At 39.0% G+C, this 21083-nt stretch overlaps 1 protein-coding gene across 7 annotated transcripts in view; it reads left to right on the top strand.

The window, feature by feature from the left end:
- Cacna2d1 (calcium voltage-gated channel auxiliary subunit alpha2delta 1) overlaps positions 1-21083 on the top strand; it is a 432008-nt gene that overhangs the window by 324610 nt on the left and 86315 nt on the right. For all 7 annotated transcript variants that reach the window (XM_076566314.1, XM_076566315.1, XM_076566316.1 and 4 more), the window contains 3 exons: positions 462-531; positions 2545-2595; positions 4862-4961. In XM_076566314.1, the coding sequence (XP_076422429.1) occupies positions 462-531; positions 2545-2595; positions 4862-4961 (221 nt within the window). The remainder of the gene's footprint in view (positions 1-461; positions 532-2544; positions 2596-4861; positions 4962-21083) is intronic.

The following is a 21083-nucleotide window of genomic DNA, read 5'->3' on the forward strand; positions in this document are numbered from 1 at the left end:
GTCAGAGGAAAGCATCCAAGTTAGCTCTACCCAACCCCGAGTCTGAAGCTTGTTCAGACAGCAGTATGGGGAGAGGGTTTGCGGAGGTTTCCTTTTGTACTGCTCTGTTACTTTCCAGTTTTAAAAAGGGAAATACTGATGACATAAAGATGGTATTTTGTATTTGAACATTCATCCAGAGAGGTGGAATTTGGTTTATTTTGTATTTTGTGATTTTTAACTTTCACATTAATTTTGTAGCTAGTACTTAATTACATTTATGGGTATGTTGGATGAGTGGGGATTCTCATGCTGAAAGTCAGAGAACAGTTTTCAATTCTCTCCATCTCTCCCAAGTGTGTCCTAGAGATGGCATCCAAATTGTCAGTCTTGGTGTGAACACCTAAACCCACGAAGGTGTCTTGTCAGCCCAGTCATGTTGGAACTTTGACATGGTATCTCTAATATGTTTTGTTTTTCAGCTTCTCCCTGGGTGGATAATAGTAGAACTCCAAACAAGATTGATCTGTATGATGTACGCAGAAGACCATGGTATGAAATTTTGACTCTCTGAAGACATGATCAATGGAAGAGGGTTCTATCATTGGTTACATGTTGACGGCAAACTTCCCCTTACTAGGATAGGTCTTGTCTCTTTACATACAATGCTATGATATTTTCAAAATATAAACAGATTAATAACATGAAAATGATGAATTTGGGTAGGGAGTGATGGTGAGCACTGTTTAAATGGTTTTTCAGACTTTGTTTTCAAATGGATTACTTTGAGTCTTATGTTCAGTTTCAGCTTGCAGTCTCTTTTAGCTGGTGGAGATTTCTGGAGAAGGACTCTTACTTTGGTTGGGGTAGAGCCCTTATAGAGAGATGACATAGAGTCAGAGACAATTTGCTTCTGGCAATGAACTAATGAGACTGGCCCCCAAGCTAAGAGTGCTGCCTAAGTATATCCATGTAGTTGAGATTGATTTCCCCGCAAAGGAGTTTTATTTGTTTGCCACTACTAAAATAATTCACCATCCTACAAAATGCAAGAAAATGTCAGCAATATGTTTGGACATACTAAAAAACAACTCTGAATGTTCATGCCTTTTAACTATTGATTGCTTTTAGAATGTTTAAATTTTACATTTGAATAGTAAATATACTATTTTTAATGAGTTCATATATACAGCATGGTGCCTTGTACATTTTATATTAATTTTTGAGTACATTTTGATGAAAATAAATACTTAATGTCATTTTAATGAAGGTTATCTGCTCATTAAATTAAGAAAATCCCTATTATTGGATTTTTGCATTGTTTCTAACTTCCTGCTATGTTCACACAAATTCTATGCAGCATGTTGGTTAACTGAAAAACATGTATTAATGGGTTTTAAGTGTCGTGTTTATTATCAACTAGCAGTTTACATGAATACAACCTTGAGTAATAGTTATCAATATTACTATTATTAGTAATATTCCTACAGTTTGTTATCTAATGGAAACAAATAATATAGTTTGTATTTAAGAAATGGTCATTTTCTGGGAAATGTAGGAGCAATGTGTCAATCATCCAAAGCAGACACTGTCCTAATCTTTTCATCTTCCCCCTGAGAAGCACAGTGGGACAGATGCTAACCAAGGGTGTTAAGAGGCTTGACAGGAGCTGGGTTGTCTCCCCTGGCAAACAGAAGAGCTCTGCTATTGATCCGCACAGAGTGGAGGGGGTGGCAGGCAGTGCGCAGCTCCCCACTAATCCCAAGCAGGTAGCAGCTGTGCTCTAGACTGTTGAGAATGAATTGGCCTGTTTTCTGTCAGCGAAAAGTCTTGATGCAGGCTTCCTGCTGGGGAAGGCAGACTCCTGGTCCCCTTCATTATCTGTTCCCCTTCAGTCTCTGGCCAAACAGTATGTGTCTATCTGTCTGTTTCTCTCTCTCTCTCTCACTCTCACTCTCACTCTCACTCTCTCACTAATCAGTTGCTCTCAAATTTCTTTTTCCACATCAGATAACGTCCTACCTAAGTCTTCCCTAAAGTATCTTTCAAATTCAGGGAGTCTTGCTTTGTAAGATGTGGTTGGATTTTAGAATTAACATTTGAACTGCTTCTCCAGGTTTTTCTTGGATTCTGTAAAGGTTTGAGAGTTTCTGCTTTGACCTCTTAGTAATAACATTATCCAGTGCCTGAGTTCAGTTATTTAACTGGCCTGCTGGTTTTCCTTTTGTTTAAGTTGCTTTTTCTTAAAGTTTATACACCACCTATCTCTTTGTGTTTATTTTAAAATATCACAGTTGTTTATCCACTACAGTGAAAAGGTCACAAAAAATCCTTTTAGAAATTAATTTTATTTACTGCTTACATTAAATTTCATCTATATCTTTTCTTATAAATACCTGGAAAGTAGCTTTAAAGCCATACTTTAGCATCTCTAAAGTGATCATAAATCCTTTTTTTTTTTTTTTGCTTTTATCATATCCTAGTTCAGAGATCTATGAATAATAATACAACAAATATCAGTGTTAGACAGAGAGGAAAGGAAACATTTCTGTGGTTCTGTTTCAGGTATATCCAGGGAGCTGCCTCGCCCAAGGACATGCTCATTCTGGTGGATGTGTGAGTACTTGACTGTTATAGTGCACGAGATGTTTTATAGGTAAAAGTAGTTTGTGGGAAGTTAGCCATGTATGATAGATTGGGGAAAAATCAATGTGATGATTGTATATGCAGACACAGCCATATTAAGACATTAACATGGGGTTGGGGATTTGCTCAGTCAATAAAGTGCTTGTTGCACAATATGAAGAGCTGAGTTCTTATCTCTGGCATCTACATGAAAAAAATTAAACAATGGTGGGATAGTGGTTTGTGCCTGTGATGTCAACTATGGATGGGGTGGGGGGAGAGAAGATCCCTGGGGCTTGCTGACTAGACTATTCAAAGGATCGGTTTGCCCCAGGATCACCGTGAGAGTACTCACTCATAGGAGGATACTAGATGTAAAACAAAGGTGACTAGACTGCTACTCACAACTCCAGGGAGGCTACCAAAAAACAGGACCCTAAGAAAGATACAGGGATCGCCCAATGACAGAGAAATGGATGAGATCTACATGAACAGCCTGGACTTGAGTGGGGGTAATGAAGGGCAAGGGTGGAGAGAAAGAGAGCTTAGGGGAACAGGAGATCCCAGCTGGATCAAGAACAGAGAGGGAGAACAAGGAATAAAAGACCATGATAAATGAAGACCATGTGAGAATAGGAAGAAGCAAAGTGCTAGAGAGGTCCACAGAAATCCACAAAGATAACCCCACAGTAGACTACTGGCAATGGTCCAGAGACAGCCCTAACTGACCTACTCTGGTGATAGGATGGCCAAACACCCTAATTGTCATGCTAAAAACCTCATCCAATGACTAAGGGAACCGGATGCAGAGATCCATGGCTAGGCCCCAGGTGGAGCTCCAGGAATCCAATTGGCAAGAAAGAGGAGCGTTTATGTGAGCAAGAATTGTTGAGACCAAGGTTGGATAAAGCACAGGGACAAATAGCCAAACAAATGGAAACACATGAGCTATTAACCAATAGCTGAGGAGCCCCCAACTGGACCAGGCCCTCTGAATAAGTGAGACAGTTGATTAGCTTGATCTGTTTGGGAGACATCCAGGCAGTGGGACCGGGTCCTGTCCTCAGTGCATGAGTTGGCTGTTTGAAACCTGGGGCTTATGCAGGGTCGCTTGGCTCAGCCTGGGAGGAGGGGACTGGACCTGCCTGGACTGAATCTACCAGGTTGAACTCAATCCTCAGGGGAATCTTTGCCCTGGAGGAGATGGGAATGGGGGGGGGGGGCTGGGGGGAAGGCAGGGGGATGGGACGTGGGAGGGGGGAGAACAAGGGAATCTGTGGCTGATATGTAAAATTAAATTAAATTATAAAATAAAAATAAAAAAAGAATACGGTAGAGAGTAGCAGAGGAAGATACCTAACATCAACCTCTGAACTCCACACGTCTGTTTGTGAATACACAGAAACACACACACACACACACACACACACACACACACACACACAGACACACACACACATACACATCACACATACCCACCCAAACATACACACACATATGCACACACACACACAAAAAGAAGAAAGACAAAGAAAATGTGACTTAGTTGGTACTTAGCCATAAACAATTTTTTGACTAGAAGAGATTTGGATCAAGATAGATAATTGTGTTAACCCTTATTACTAGGACATTTCAAGGGACACAGTTTATGAGAACAATTTCTATAAGGGTTGATATTTGTGGTTTAATTAATTTTTTATATTGTTTTGAGTTAAAGCCATATGAGAAGCTGTATGCCCCTGGGATGTAGAAGTGGGGGTTAGTTACCTAGAGATGAGCCCTACCTTAGGTGAGGTAGAGACAAGAGAAATGAAGAAATCCTGGAGAAATTGTTCCTTGGTCTGTGGAGCAAGGCATTTGGCCACAAACTTCACCAAAGCTGTGTAGCACTGTTATTTTCTTCTATTCCTTTTTTCTATTGACTTTTATTTTTAAAATTTTTAATTAAAATATAATTACATCATTTCTCCCTTCTCTTTCTTCTCTCTTAACCTGTACTGCTTGCTCTCTCTCGAATGCATGGCCTCTATCCTTAATTGTGGAGGGGTGTGTGTGTGTGTGTTCTCGGTGTATAAGTATATAAATACATAATACATAAATATATAAATACAACCTGCTCAGTCTCTGTGTTAATTGTATATGTATGATTTCAAGGCTGACCGCTTTTTAAAGATGGAATGAGACCATTTTCTTTCTTTGTGATGCTGTTTGTTAGATGACCAGTGAGTAACACATGGACCCATTTGTCTGTTCATAGGAGTGGGAGTGTGAGTGGATTGACTCTGAAACTCATCCGAACATCTGTCTCCGAAATGTTAGAAACCCTCTCGGACGATGATTTCGTGAATGTAGCTTCAGTAAGTATGGATGGCTATTTCTTTCTGAATTCCACCTGCCTGTCTCCTCATGACATTAGATACTGGGGTTTGATCTCAGGTGTCCTGAGATGTTATAGGAATGTTACAAGCTACCTTACTGAGCCTGTTCTGCACTGTCCTTTCTGAGATCCTTAGCATTTACCACTGTTGAAATCATGACTAATGAATGAAAAGCATTGCTCTCCTTCACTCAAAGGAGCCTAGATAGGTAATGTGAGCCCTTCACTCACAGGTCCCTTCAGGACATCTTATGGAGTAGCACCTTGCAACATGATTGAACAGTTAATTGCTTGTTGCTGATTAGGCTTGTTGCCTGAACAACTGACATAATTGCATTGTGTTTTTCCTATCAGAAGAAAAGAGGCAACTGAGTGAGTTTGGAACCATCTTAGACCTCCTTATAGCTAGAAAGTACAGGACTTGATGCAAATGGAACAAGATGTGCCATGTCTCATTTTAATCTATATAATTTAGGCAATGAAGCTCTTGGTCATTTCTGGTGCATGTAATTTCATATTTGAGGTGATTTTATATATAGAGATGTGGCTGAAGGAGGAGTGTGTTTTGGTGGCATTGTGGTGTATTGAACCTGGGAGACTGGATCTGCCTCTAAAGTCACTGGGGAGGATGAAGCTACATTCTCCAGGTGACTGTCCCCCTCAGTTGGTGGGATGCCCTGAACACTTTAACCAGAGGCTTTTGAATACCTGGTTTGTATTTCTATTCAAATAGTGGTCTATGATGGTCTATTCATAGATATTACAAAAGGTGAAAGTGTTGAACAAATTCCCTAATTCCATGCACAGTCCTCCCTGTCCCTATTATATTGTGGCAACTTTAATGACAATTTACTTAAAAATATTGATTCTTTGGAATTAGGACTGAAAGTACCAGACAGCAAATGTAGATACAGGTTTAGTAAAACTCTCAATGACCCTTGTAAGAATAACCTGTTTCCTCCACATTCCCACGAAAAGCAGAACATACCTCCACACTCTACAGAGACAGTGTAAACATGCCTAAGTGAGGCTCTCCTAGTTAGTGACTGGAGATAGCCCCCCCCCTCTTTGGTTCTAACTTCTATGCATTCTATTTCTTGAATGCAGAAACAAGAGGTTAGTGTGAAGACTTGATTTGTAGGCCTTGTTGATTTTTCATCATGCAAATATGCCATGGCAAATTTCAAGCTACCAGCATGAAGCCAACTGGCCCTAAAAGTGGCTGAAAATTCAAGAATGGTTTTTCATGAGCTGATATAATTATGACATGTGCATAGAACATAGAGCATCCCCAAGCAGATTATCATCTTCATGCTGGAGCCTTAACTGCATAGTTAAAGGTGAATAGTGTCTAGGGATGTAGCGTAAGTTAGGCCCTGTAAATTTTTTGGACATGTGCCTCTTGTTGGACTTCCTTTGATAAATTGGTTTGCTTTATTTGAGTCCCATGATAAGCCAAGCAGCATGTGAACTCTGAAGGTTAATAATACTTAATGAGGCACTATGTTGAAGAACCTGGGATTGGATTCATGTCAATAATAAGAGAAGCAAAATTTCACTCCTTTCCTAAAGAGGCAACATATAACAATTTCTTATATCGAGTTGCAACTGGTTTCCTTGAAAGGTATTATTGTGTCAGGGACTTTGGTCTTGATAGGGCTAGTGAACGGGTCATTTACCAGTGCAGTAGCTATATCAAAACAGGGGCAAAAAATCCTGCACTCTTCATGCTAAGTATATCCACTTTTCCTCTCCTGTTTGTTGGCTAATTCATCGGCCCATTTTATAACCATTGTTATTTCCGTAGACAGAGCTGGTTGCTTCCAGTGGAAATCATTTTATCCATGCAATATCTAGTAGGTCACCTGGGGATGAACTGTCTCTAGCAAATGTGGAGGTGAGGCATGGTTGTACACAATTCCTTCCTTGTCCCTTAGCTATCCTGAGCTGCTTCTTCAGCTCTGCCAAGAGGGTGCGGTCTTCCAGTATTTCTCCTTTCAGGGCCAGCCACCTAAGCTGCTTACTCCTCTACAGAAAGACATGTATTTTCTTTCCCAGGAGATATCTGTTTCTCTATATCAAATTAAAATGAAGTGCATTTTGCCTCAAGGTCTCTCAAAATCCATTCCCTGTGTGTACTCCTGGCTTCTGCTGCTTCATATTCAACAGAGCTGCTCTTCTTTGTTGAATATTCTTTTGTTGTTGTTTTCCTGGCACAGACTGTGCTTCTGCAGGTGGTGTATATTGAGATTTGACATTTTTGTTGCCTAGAGCAATGAGAGGAGATGGGATTAGATGATAAAGAGAGCAAATGTCATCTTTTGTTGTCTCTGGGATCGGAGCAGCCACTACACTCTAATTGAAGGGACTAGCTTATATCTACACAAACAGATATGGGCAGCCCAGAGCACAGTGTCTTCAAGGGCATCACACACCCACCTCCTTGTCTATCCTACCCTGATGTTTGGATAGACACCGTGGCTCTGTAACATCTTCATACTTCTGATTCTCAAAACTAAAACCTTTGTTCTTAGGACATGTTGACCACAGTAGGAAAGGAGAATCAGTCCAGGAAAATGTTCTGGGTTTCTTAACTTGGACTTATTCTCCAGTGGGCTGGCCCAAGGGAACACTAAAATAAATTACAAAATAAGATACAAACATTTATGTTAAAAAGAAAAAAATTATTATGTAAGTACATGTGCACATATGTGCCTGACTTTTTTCTCTCTGAAATTACCTGAAACTCAACAATATGACTTACAGTTCATGTAGCTGCATCTTCGCATGACAACAAGACACGAGGTGCCCTGATAGAGGTTCTCAGGGATTGTTATGGTCACTTCCCCCCACAGCCTTCAGGTATCCAAAGATACATGTTCCTAAGAATGTTCTCCTTCCCTCAGAGACTTAACATGCAAACTCCATTAGTGCTTTCCCACGGTTGCCTGGAACCCCTTGTCAGAAAGCTCAGGCTGCCTCTCTGTTTTATGTTTATGCCTGTATCTCTTTTCTGTGTTCATTTAAGGTCATTTTTATGCCTGAGTCATGTGTGAGGTATAAGAACTGAGGCCACTTCATTGTTAAGTATGTTCTGCTGTCTGTAGGCTGCTCTTTGTTGCAAAAAAGGAAACCTGCTGCTAGGCAAAGTATAAACGCAGCACAATGCAGCAGTTTCCCCATTAATCTAGTTATGCGCTTTGATAGGAGTAGTGGTGGATGATAGGAGCAGCAATTCAATCCCAGCGTGCACTGGTTTACAGGCAGAACTTCCAGTGTTGACACAGGGAGCTAAATTTGTTTATGAATGCGAGGGAGTCTGATGCTTTAGAGCCAATTCTGAATAACCAGTAGAGTATGAAAGGAAAATGTGTGTTGATTGTGGGTGACGTGTTCAAAGTTAGCAACCAAGGATTGTCCTGGCTTCAGTGCAGCCAACCACATGCTTCCTAACATATGAGCTGGAGCAGAATGTTAAGATTTTGTTAGGGAACTTGAATCATTTTTCTTCCCAGAAGCTTTTCTAATTTATGGTCTTTATAAAATTCTGCCTTTGATTTCTCACTATAAAAGAAAACACACACACAAACATAAAGGCTGTAAGAGGAGGCTCAGAGGTTAAGAGTGTTTGCTTCCCTTGTATAGGACTGGAGTTCAGCTTCCAGCGCCCATGACAGCTCGAAGCCTCCTGTTACTAAAGCTACAGACAGCTGGTAGCCTTTTCTGGCCTCAGTGGGCATCCACACATATTCACACAGACACACTCATAAATAAAAATAATAAAATGCATATTTTTAAAATAATCGAAAGATGAATCCTTGTCAGAGAGATATTTTTTATCTTTTTCTTTTAGAAAAATAAGTTCTGTCCCTTGCCCAGGTTGTAATCACTAAACATTTCTAGCAATAACAGTCTGTATAAATGCTGGTGCAGCATTAGGAATGCTGAGCACCTACAAGCCCTGCTGAGAAGAGAAGGAAAGCCCTGTTCCAGTAGGAAACTTCCCCTTGTGAACATGGTTTCTGTTAGGGTTCTGGAGAAGTCCCGCAAAAGGTCACCATCCACATATACAATCAGCAAGAGCATTGTTTATTCCATCCTACACACAGACAAATGTTGAAAGCTGTGAGAGGAGCCCACGGGCCCCCTTTAAGCTTAGCCAAGGAGGGTTCCTAGAGCAGTTAAGTCACTTTAGATATGATTGGCTTAAGCAAGTGGCAGTAATATCAGTTCATTCTAATTGGCCAGGGCTAGTCAGGGGCTGGTCAGGGCTACAGCTATTCCATTTTGGGGTAAGTCTGGACAAGTCCCAGGCTTCGTCCCTGATCTGCTGTGGAGGCTGGCTGGCCTAGGACACACTGACTGTGGGGGCTGGCTCAGTGTCCCAGGCTTGGTGTGTCTTATCTCCCTTGTCTCTGTTGTCAGAGGGGCCCTTTGTTCATGGCTCTTTCAGAAACTGCTTGCTCTCAGTCTCAGGAAATGGAAATTGAGGCCTGATCTCTGACAGAAGACTGAACAACCTGGTGTGATATTTGCCTGGCCCTCTGTTTCCCTGTGCAGAGACCTCTACCTGAGAGAGGTCTGTGATTGCCTTTCTAAATAAGTCATAACAGTGGACAAATATGATATTCCAAGGATTGCAATGGTATTTATTTTTCATAGTTGCAGAATCAAGGAGACAGTACTTTTGGTCATTGTTGAAAGAGGAGCAACAGGATGTAAGAATCCTGAGCACATCACAGTGGTGCTGGCATGCAGCTGGGTCCAGACCTGGGTTAGTGGCTTTCTGCTCCCTCCCCTCAGACAGTTCTCTCTCTTAATTGGACTTTTGGAATTTTAGGGAGACTAGGTAAAACCTGGGAAACTACTAATTATGTGACCGTGGACAAGTTGCCCAAGGCTTACCTGGGGCAGTTTCCTTTTCTTAAAGTGGACACAATCACATTTAACGTCTCTGACATCATGAGTACAAAAAGAAATGGCACATGTGTTTAGATGTTTTAGTCATTATTATAGTTATTATTCCTATTGTAATTGCCATCTTTTGATACTCCTCCACTTCTTTACCAGTTACCGGTGGGTAATTGGTATGTTTGATGCTGGTATGTTTCTTCAAGTCTATGCCTGAAGAGCAATTTTCTCAAAACTGTGTATATTCCAGGGTAGTGATGCTAGAGGTTTCCATGGCAAAGGAATTAAGATAGTGGAGGAGTGGTTAGGCAGGTGATTGGCAGCTCTAACGGCAGGGCAGTGACTTGTCTTCCTGGAGTTTCTGCCCTGAAGCGAATCTCACTTCCTGTATAGTGACCCTGGTTCTCCTGCTGCCACCCCGGGTAATTGGTGTTGGACTCTCCTGTGCAAAGATGTTTCTCTGGCTACTGCCACTGCTGTGAGTAATCAACTGACTTTGTCTCTGACCCTGAGCATTATTTCTGCCTCCTATCTATGAAACTGCAGGAAGCTAATTTGTAAGCTTACAAGTAAGCTACAACTTCAGACCCTTCAGATTCTAAGACCAGGGCTTGACCATCTGAGATCAGCTGACATCTCAGGAGTGGGGCAGGAGTTGTACTGTCTAGGCAAGTTCCACTTCTATGATCTTTGTGACCTAGTTTTCCTTTGGAAATACTTCTTGTGTGTTCTAGGCAGGGTCATGATCTTCTTGTCTTGTTGGTTTTTAGATTCTATTTGGCATGGGATAATTTGTAAATTTTTTTTTGTAATTTGAAGTTAAAAGTGACATCTCCTTGCAAAATTCAAAACACTTTTCAAAACAGTCCTTGAGCTCACAGCTCAATAAAATAAAAGATGCATGGCCTGCCAAGAGAGGTTTGTGAGCAATGAAATTTCAGTGAGTAATTTCATTTCACATCTGATAAAATACCCATCCATCTAGATTCAGCAGAAGTTTATGCTGCCCCACAGCCCATTTATGTCAAGGAGCAAGCAGATTGTTTTTTATTCCCCTGCTCCTTAATTGGAGCCTGTGGCCCAGCAGCTCTGTTGGGCATGGTTAGAGATGCAGAATCTTAAGCTCTTTCTCAGACTCACATCTAGAAAGTACTCTAAGCAATCCCCACCCAATGGTTATGATAGCATCACTGGTAATTGTGTGTACAAGAAGGAGATGCCAACCACTGTGGAAGAGGATGTCAGGACATCCATGCTTATTAAGGACAGGCAGTTAGCATCTCTCTGGGGCTTCTAAATCATGTTGTAATTCATACCAGTCACGGTCTTAGAGTTTAAGATCTTGGTAACTCAGACCCTTAAAATTTGGTTCCTTTTACTCCATAATCATTTTGGCTTGGTATATGAAGTTACTTTTCTTATGTCTTGACCAAGTACCCAACAAGAAACATTGTCAGGTAGAAGTACTTATTCAAGCTCACTGAGGAGATACGTAGTCTATCATGGCCAGAAGGCATGAGGTGTGGAGCTGCTTTTCAGTCTTTGGCAACAGTAACTGTGGCTTCTTGTTCTTGTTCTTGTTCTTGTTCTTGTTCTTGTTCTTGTTCTTGTTCTTGTTCTTGTTCTTGTTCTTGTTCTTGTTCTTGTTCTTGTTCTTGTTCTTGTTCTTGTTCTTGTTCTTGTTCTCCTCCTCCTCCTCCTCCTCCTCCTCCTCCTCCTCCTCCTCCTCCTCCTCCTCCTCCTCCTCCTCCTCCTCCTCCTTCTCCTCCTCCTCCTCCTCCTCCAGGAAACAGAAAGAAAGACTCCACTCCTGGTTAGACACCAAGGACCCAGTTCCTCTAACAAAGCCCCACTCTCCAAAGATTCCATAGCATCCCGAAACAGCGCCACCAGCTGTCCACAGTGTTTAATCACGAGTAGGAGATACTTGGCAACCAATTTAGAAGGGGGGAGTTTTAAATTGGGGTGGATGAAGAACCAAGGTCACTAAAAGAAACAAAGTTCTTCCCCCTTACCCTTGTATTTTTCATGTAAAGATAGGTGTTTTTTAAAGTGATCTTTTTCAAAGACCATAAAGAAAGTATACACTGGGAAGAAAATACTTTGAAAAAGGACATATTTGGTATAGTGGAACAAGCGAAACTGATGAAGGTTATCTAATCTTCAAGGATGGGAGAGGATAACATAATTACCTTATAAGTTTATTAGGAGGCGTTGACAAGCCAGGTAAGGACTTTTCATTAATGATATGGTACAGCAAGCTTTTGGAACGTGGAGATTAGTTATGTGTGCAGTTTTTACAGAGCACCATGATACTGAAGGTGAGGTAGTTTTATTCTGAACTGAAATATTGTTAAAAATAAGGCTGTTATTGACTCACTGGAAGCCTTGGCAAACTAAGAGAAGACTCCGTGTATTTCAGCACATACTGGTTAAGCTCTTTCAAATGATGTTTATTCCCTTAATTTTGAATGTAAGAAAAAGTGGCTGGAGCTAGCCTGAGAAAGAAATTGGCAAAATTATTTGCTTCTTTAAAGTAGTGTGTTTCTTCTTAAGTATTTAATGGAATAAAATTCAAATGAATTTAAATATAAATGGCTACTACAGGTATTTATTTGTAGAACTCATGGACTTGTTTTTTTTTTAAACTATTAAATAAATAATAACCCTATTTCAGCAAATTCCTAAGGGACAAAAAATCATTTTGACATTTTGGATGAATATAGCACAACTTGAAAACCAAGGACTCGGGCATGGTTTTTTTTTTCTTTTTACAATTTTAAAATATAAGCTCTTCATCATAAAATGACATTTTGCATAAGTTTTCATATTCCCTTCAGATGTAAGGATTACCATTTACTTTTCCCCACAATTATTTAATCATCTTAATGCTTAGTTTATTAATCTGTTCTTACAGCATCCTTCCAAGCATATTTCAAAATATAGTTTTTCAAAATATCACAAGCACATTTCAAAATGGACCTGTGAAATTTCCCCAGTCCTAACTCTGTGCTTTATTAATAATTACTTTTACAGCTATTTTGTTAACTTATGCATAAATATGCTGTTTGTTTTTCAAGCATGCATGTGACCTCAGTGGAACTGAATTCAATCCACCAAGGTCCCTTCAGGCCTCAGTCCTAACTCATCCGCTGGTTTTATTGGTCCCAGGCGCCTTTCTTACTTAAGAGCACTCACTTCAGATGTTACTAAAGTTGCCTCGAAAGCGTTTCTTCCTGCTTGGTGGTGTCATAGAGACATGTCCAGGTTAGAGATGAACTCTGTTTGGCTGGACATGCACCTCAATGCCTCCAGTCTTCCCTGATAACCCCCAGATTCCAGCCCCTTCTCAGACCCCTCTGCCACCTCCTGAACAAGCACGGCCTGGAGAGAATTCCCGTGCAGTTTTTCTGTCCTGGCGTTCTACCCCTCCACCTCACTTCACTCGTCTCCAGCTCGCATATTATAAATATTTGTTCTTTGCTTATTTTCTATAGCTCTTTTCCTCTGCCAGAATCTGTTCATCTTGGTCTTCAAGATGGCTCAATTGGTAACACATTTTGTAAGCCTTAGTTCAATCTCCAGAACCCATGTAAAGGTGGATGGAGAGAACCAACTCAGTTTTCCTTTGACCTCCACAGATGCATGCACTATGGCATGCGTGGACTCACACATATACATACACACACACATGCATACACACACACACATGCACACACACACACACACACACACACACACACACACTCAAGCACATTTAAATTAAGACAATGTTCTATGCAGCTGTTTCAAAGCCTGTAGTGGCCCCTGTGATCAGACACTAGTTATTGTCGTTTGTAACAGCACTGAAAAAATGGTGCACGTTGTCGGGATGTTGTAACAGATTTCAGTCACTTACTAGTTCAATGCATTTCCTTGTGTGGCGGCAGTCCTCCTCATCCATATTATCAGTGTTACAGTATCTCTACACTGTGACATGTGTGATGTGTGTATATCACTACATATGTTGTTGACACAAAGTCAGCCATGACTACAGTGTAAACGCCATTTTCTTACCAACTAGTATGTACTCAGCTGAGGAGTTATGAAAATAGTGAAGATACTTACCAGGTTTGTGTCACAGTGGTGTAAGAAAGGGACAGATTCAAAGAGCATGTCATTTGGTGATCGTCTCAGATTTTGTCTTCAGGAGTAACAGTAGAGTATCCAGAAGACTAGGATGAAAACAACATTTATAATGGAAATAATACCAAAATTATATCTCAGGAATGATGGCGCACAAAAGAGCACTGTCCATGCTTCCAGTTAAGCAGATACTATGGTAAGGTGATGCAGCAAGGTATACCAATGATGGCTGAAAAAATAGAACCATCCAGCAGAAATGAGCCAGGCTGCTGAATGCATCTGTAATAAAAACAGCATGGTTTCAACTGTTTCAACATCTTTGATGTGAAGACAATTCTAGAATTAGAAGTTTTTCTTGCAGACATCACCATATGAATTTTCATTGGTTACGATAACATGCGTAAATGCTGTGCAAACCCAAGCCAGACAAAACCCCAGCACAGAGGGAGGTGGTGATTTGCATGTCCTGCTCATAGCTAAATTGCTAATGGAAATTGATAGGTGCCTCTGGTCAGTTTTCTTTAGGGATGCAGATCAACCACAATCCAGTGGACAGCCACATACCTGATGGTTTAGGGGCAGCACAAATTCTACTTGATGAGTTCTTGTTTTGTTTTTGTGAGTTTTTTTGTTTGTTTGTTTGTTTGTTTAAGAAGACTGAAAGTTGGATGGATAGGAAAATGGATGGATGGATAGATTGGACCCAACAGGAATTGGGGGAGGGGATAAAAATGATTAAAATACATTGTATGAAATTGTCAAAGAACTCATAAAAAATAAAACTATTGAAGTTTAGAATGTTGGATCATTTTAATGAATTGGTGACAATAAAATAATGACTTGCTATTAACCTACAAACCATTTTTCTTATTAAAATATAAATATAATATAGCACAAATTATACTTGGAACATATCTAGCAATATATTCAACATTTCAACGAGGGTAAAGAGACTGAGTATGCTGTCATGATTTACGTTAACTGAAGTATTTGTTTTTAAACATCTGTCTGCACCACTAACTGGGCTGACATAAAATGCAGCAGGGATTTCTTTTTTCTTTCTTTTTTCTTTTTTTGTCTTTATTAAGAATTTTTTATTCATTTTACATACCAACCACAGATTCCCTCTCTCTTCCCTCCTCCTGCTCCCACCCCAGCCTTCCCCTCCCAACCCATAGCTCATCCCCCTCCTCCAGCAAAGTAAGGCCTCCCAAGGGGAGTCAGCAAAGCCTGGTACATTCAGCTGAGGCAGGTCCAAGCCCCTCCCCCTGCATCTCAGTTTCTCTAAATATATCCCAGGCATGCCTATAATTTATCTATCTTTAGTATAAATCCTGCATGTTTTATTAGAAATACTGGTAGGTAGTTCACAATCTTAAGCATGTTGCAAACGTGATTTTTATTTCCTATTGTTCTGGCCTCAGAAGATGCCTTTTGATAAAGCCATAACCACACTTGCTTTGGCAAGAATCAGTAGTCCTTTGTTTCGTGTCCTGTCTGTCCATTTTGTCCTGTTGTCAGCAGTTGATTCGAGGATACTTTGTTGTCCAGTGGCTAACTTTTGCCACAATGAAAGTTAACTCCAATTGCAGTTTCTTCAATGCCCATATTCTCTCTGAAGTAGATTGGTACTGCCAGGAGCCAACATGTCTCATAGTCATAACAAAAAGAAAAAAATTCTAAGCTATTAAAACATTTTAAATGCCATATTCTGTAGATTTCTGAAGGGTTTGAAGATGATCTATCTAAAATATATCTGCTCAATCTTTAAAAACATACCTAATATGACTCCAAGTTCTATTATAATGTCTAACTACTAATTTTCATTTCTTTATATCCTAAAAGTTGGTAATAATAACATTCAGGGATCAGAAAATTGCATTACATTGTTAAATGAATGGTATAAGTACAGTTAGAAATATACATATAGCATTTTCTAACAATATCAATTTCAATATATATAATTTGTATATAATATAAAACAATCCAATCCAATGTAAAGTATTTAAAACTAGCAATTTTCTTTTTCTTTTTCTTTTATTCTTTTTTTTTTTAAAAAACAAAACAAAACAAGAACCTTAAATCTAATCTCCTTTGCTTAGCCCTTTTTCCTAACCCTTGACAACAACTTGTAACCAACCCCCTTAAACAATGAAAATTATCCCAGACCTAAAACCCATTAAAAGACCAAAAAAACACCCGCCCCACACCTCTTTGGGAATGTGGGCATTGTATTCTTAAAATTGCTTCCTGCTGGGTATGGGCAAAGTTATCTTTATCCTGAAAGAAAAATTTTAGGTTAATTGTCAATTTCTAGGAAAGGTAACTATATCTATCCTTCATTATCCAGTCTGTGTATAATGCCAAAGTTCAGGGTTTATTGCTCTGAGCACTTTGCAGTCTAAAGCTGATCTGTAGATGATGTTTGTCAGCTTAGTGATATTATTATTGTCTACATGGAATTGTTGTTGATGTGGGGCCCCATCTTCTTCCTGGAGACTTCAGTTGATGTTAGGCCTGGCCGTGGTTTCCTGCAGAAAACTGATGAGAGACTCGAACACAAAGACATATATATGCAGCTAATTGAAGCCTTTTTTCTAGAATTAGTTAGTACTCTATATGACCATTATATCTTAGCAAAGTTTAAAATGTATCTCTCTCTCTCTCTCTCTCTCTCTCTATATATATATATATATATATATATATATATATATATATATATATATCTTGTAAATTTTGATATAAAATTCATACTTTAAGAAAAGTTTAAAGAATCAGAATAGAATCAAAGAGTTGAGATTAGTAATAGAATAGTCCCTTAATTAATTTGGTTTTTCTCCTGTCCCATAGCAGAAGATGGCTCTTTTCTTCTGGCATGATAAAGGGAGTTTGCATTTTCCTTTCAACAACATGCTTGAGTTTAAAGAAGGAGAGAGCCATTCTCCAACTCCAAAGTCAGCTTTAAATTTTAATTGAACTGGGACTATCAGAAGACCAATAGTGTTAAATCTTTAGAGAAAAGCAGAAACAAACATTTAGGAAGACATAAAATTTTTTAGATAATATATACCCATACACCGTTTCATTCTGTTTCTTGGGATAGATGATTTGTCCCTTTTCTTCAGTTGTCTCATTTGTCCAGTGTTGTTCAGATTCCTTAGCCTTCATTCTCCTAAAAGACAAAAACAAAAAAACTTTCCCCAAGACTAATTTTGGGGATGTTCCTTTTTGGCAAGTTATTATCTGATTAAATGAAAAGGCATGTGTTACTGGTATAAGTTAGTTTAAATTGGATGTTCATGCTGGTTGATGAACTATCACCTCCTCTAATTAAGAGGTCTCTCTTGTTCAAATCAATTTTGATGGTACCCACAGCTTATCTTCTCCTGTAGAAACAAAAGCAAAACCTCGTCCCCAGTGTAACACATATCCTGGTTTCCATTCTGAGGTCAGCACATCCTTAAAGTATATAGGCTGATTTAATTCTGTAGTTTTTTCTATTATCCAATGTCTCTCTGCAGCTGTTGTTCCTTTCTCATTGGTGTTGAGAAAATTCTAAGTTAATAGAGCATTATGTAGTCTATTTCTGGGGTTTTTTGTTATCCCTTTCTGTTTATTTAGCATATCCTTTAGAGTTCTGTTTGATCTTTCTATAACTGCTTGACCTGTAGGATTATGTGGTATACCTGTAATATATTTTATATTGTAATTAGAAAAAAACTGTTTCATTTAAACAGAGACATATGATGGAGCATTGTCAGTATTAATTTGTGCAGGTATACCCATGATGGCCATAACTTCTAGCATTGAAATCCTGAATAAGTATTGATGGTATGGTGTACATATTTCAATTTTCCAAATTCTGCAAAGTGAAACACGTCCATCTGCCAGATTTCATTCCTCTTAGTACACTTTGGGTTACATCCTGCTGGTAATGGCATTTGATTGTAGAAGTTAAGAGGACATTTCTTTACTATTTCTTTGGCTTGTTGCCAGGTTATGGAAAAATCCTTTTTTAAACCTTTACTATTGACATGATGTTTTTTATGAAATTCTGAGGCCTCCAGCACATTTCCTATCAATAATTTATCAATCTCATCATTGCCTTGTGCTAGAGGGCCTGGCAGACCAGTATGGAATCGGATGTGAGTTATATATAAAGGATGACTCCTTTTCCTGATTGTATCTTGTAATTGAATAAATAGTGAAGTTAATTCTGAAGCATCAGGGATAAATTCTGCAGTCTCAATATGTAATACTACTCTTTCAGCATACTGAGAGTCAGTTACTATGTTGAGATGTTCTGAAAATTCCATTAATACCAACAGAATAGCATACAATTCTGATTTTTGAACTGAATTACAAGGACTTTGAACCACTTTACTTAAATTTTCTGATTTGTAACCTGCCTTTCCTTGTTTGTTGTCATCTGTATAAAATGTAAGAACTCCAGATAGGGGTTTTTCCCATGCAATTCGAGGCAAGATCCAATCAGCTCTCTTTATAAGATCAAATCTACCCCTTTTGGGATATTTGCTGTTAATTTCTCCCAAAAAATTACTGCAAGCTCTTTGCCAAGGTTCACTTTCTGTCCCTAATTTTTCAATGTCCTCTTTAGTTAAAGGTATGACAATTTCTGCTGGGTCTATTCCTGATAATTGACGAAGTCTCAATTTTCCTTTCCAAATCAAGTCAGATATTTTTTTTCCACATAAGTTTTTAATTTTTTATTCGGTTTATGTGGTAAAAATATCCATTCCAATATAATATCTTCCCTCGGCATTAATATTCCTGTAGGAGAATGCCTAGAAGGTAAAATAACCAAAATGCAATCCAGCTTTGGATCAATATGATCCATATGCCCTTCATGTACTTGCTTTTCTACCAAGGCCAATTTTTTCTCAGCTTCAGGTGATAATTCTCTTGGACTATTTAAGTCCTTGTCACCTTCTATAGTTTTGAACAAATTATTCAGTTCATCATTTTTTTACCCCAACAATAGTTCATAGATGAGAAATGTCTCCAAATAATCTTTGAAAGTCATTAAGAGTCTATAATCATCTCCCCTAATTTGCACCTTTTGGGGTCTAATTTTTTGTAGTTCTATTTTATGTCCTAAATAATTAATAGAATCTCCTCTTTGTATCTTTTCAGGAGCAATTTGTAATCCCCAGCAAGGCAAAATTTTCTTTACTTCTTCAAACATTCTTTCTAAAGTATCTGCATTTGAGTCAGCTAGTAAAATATCATCCATATAATGATAAATTATAGATTTAGGAAATTTTTTACGTATCACTTCCAATGCCTGTTGTATAAAATATTGGCACAGAGTTGGGCTATTCAACATTCCCTGTGGGAGGACCCTCCATTGAAATCTTTTAACTGGTTGAGAATTATTATAAGTAGGCACCGTGAAGGCAAATCTTTCTCTGTCTTTTTCTTGTAAGGGTATTGAAAAGAAACAGTCTTTTAAATTAATAACTATGAGAGGCCATCCTTTTGGTAACAGAGTAGGCAAAGGCATCCCAGATTGTAGAGAGCCCATTGGCTGAATTACTGTTAATTGCTCTAAGGTCTGTTACCATTCTCCATTTACCAGATTTCTTTTTAATAACAAATACAGTAGAATTCCAAGGGTTGGTTAATTCTTCAATATGTTGAGCATTTAGCTGTTCTTCTACCAGCTTTTCTAAAGCCTGGAGTTTCTCTGTTGTTAAAGGCCATTGCTGGACCCATACAGGCTCCTCTCTTAACCATTTTAAAGGTAGAGCTGTTGGTATCTTTGGAAGATCATCAGTTGTTGGCCCTGTTCTTGTATAATATGGATGGCTCGTGACCACTCATTAGAATAATATCTTCTAATATTTCTTTCAGAACCATGTGCTAGTTTATGATTTGTTTCTGAGGTTGGAGGGATGTTAATCTGAGTATTCCATTGTTGCAACAGGTCTTGACCCCACAGGTTCATAGTTATGTTAGCCACATACGGTTTTGATTTTCCTCTTTGTCCTTCTGGATCTATGCATTCAAGCCATCTTGCACTCTGTTTCACTTGAGATAATGTCCCAATTCCTAACAGTTGAATGTTTACCTCCTGAAGAGGCCAAGTTGGATGCCAAAATTCTGGAAAACTGGCAGGCATGGCCAGAGGCCCAGGTCTAAGTCCTTCACTAGGCAGTCTTGAGTGCACCTGCGTCTGCACTGAGACCTTACCGGCTATCTCTTCAGGGTTCCAAAACAACAGATTTGTTTTAACATGAATTTTAACATAAAATTTCTTATGAAATATAATGACAGTTAAAGTGAAGTTTAACGATGTTGTCTACAGTAATCAGTATGTAAAACTTAGTTATATCTGAATAGGTGAGACAGTTGATTGGCTTGATCTGTTTGGGAGACATTCAGGCAATGGGACCGGATCCTGTGCTCATTGCATGAGTTGGCTCTTTGAAACTTGGGGCTTATGCAGGGACGCTTGGCTCGGCCTGGGAGGAGTGAACTAGACCTGCCTGGACTGAGTCTACCAGGTTGATCTCAGTCCTTGGGGGAGGCTTTGCCCTGGAGGAGGTGGGAATGGGAGGTAGGCAGGGGGGGAGGGGAGGGGGGCAGGAGGGGGGAGAACAAGGGAATCCGTGGCTGATATGTAGAACTGAATTGTATTGTAAAATAAAATAAAATTAAATTTAAAAAAAAAAATTAGTTAGAACCTAGGTTTTAAAGCTAGGATCTGTGCCCTTTACTTTTATTTTCCTACAGTGACATCTGGTGGCTGAAATCTGAATAGCAACAATTTTACTATAATTTCTGATTATGAAAAATTTTAGGAAGATGGTTATTTAGGTCATGAGTGTAAACTAATTAACTGGTATAAAAACATTACCTAGTATTTATTATTGTTATTTCACATGAATAAATTCAAATTTTTTATTTAAAAACATTATCTATTATCCCAAAGTGGCTGCTTTTGAGTTATTCAGCTGAGTTCCAGGCATCAATGCCTATTATAAGCAATAATTTAGCTAGGGAACAAATACTCAAAATCCAAGGAGTTATGAATTATATCCCA

This window comes from Peromyscus maniculatus, chromosome 3 (genome assembly GCF_049852395.1).
Source record: "Peromyscus maniculatus bairdii isolate BWxNUB_F1_BW_parent chromosome 3, HU_Pman_BW_mat_3.1, whole genome shotgun sequence".
NCBI lineage: Eukaryota > Metazoa > Chordata > Mammalia > Rodentia > Cricetidae > Peromyscus > Peromyscus maniculatus.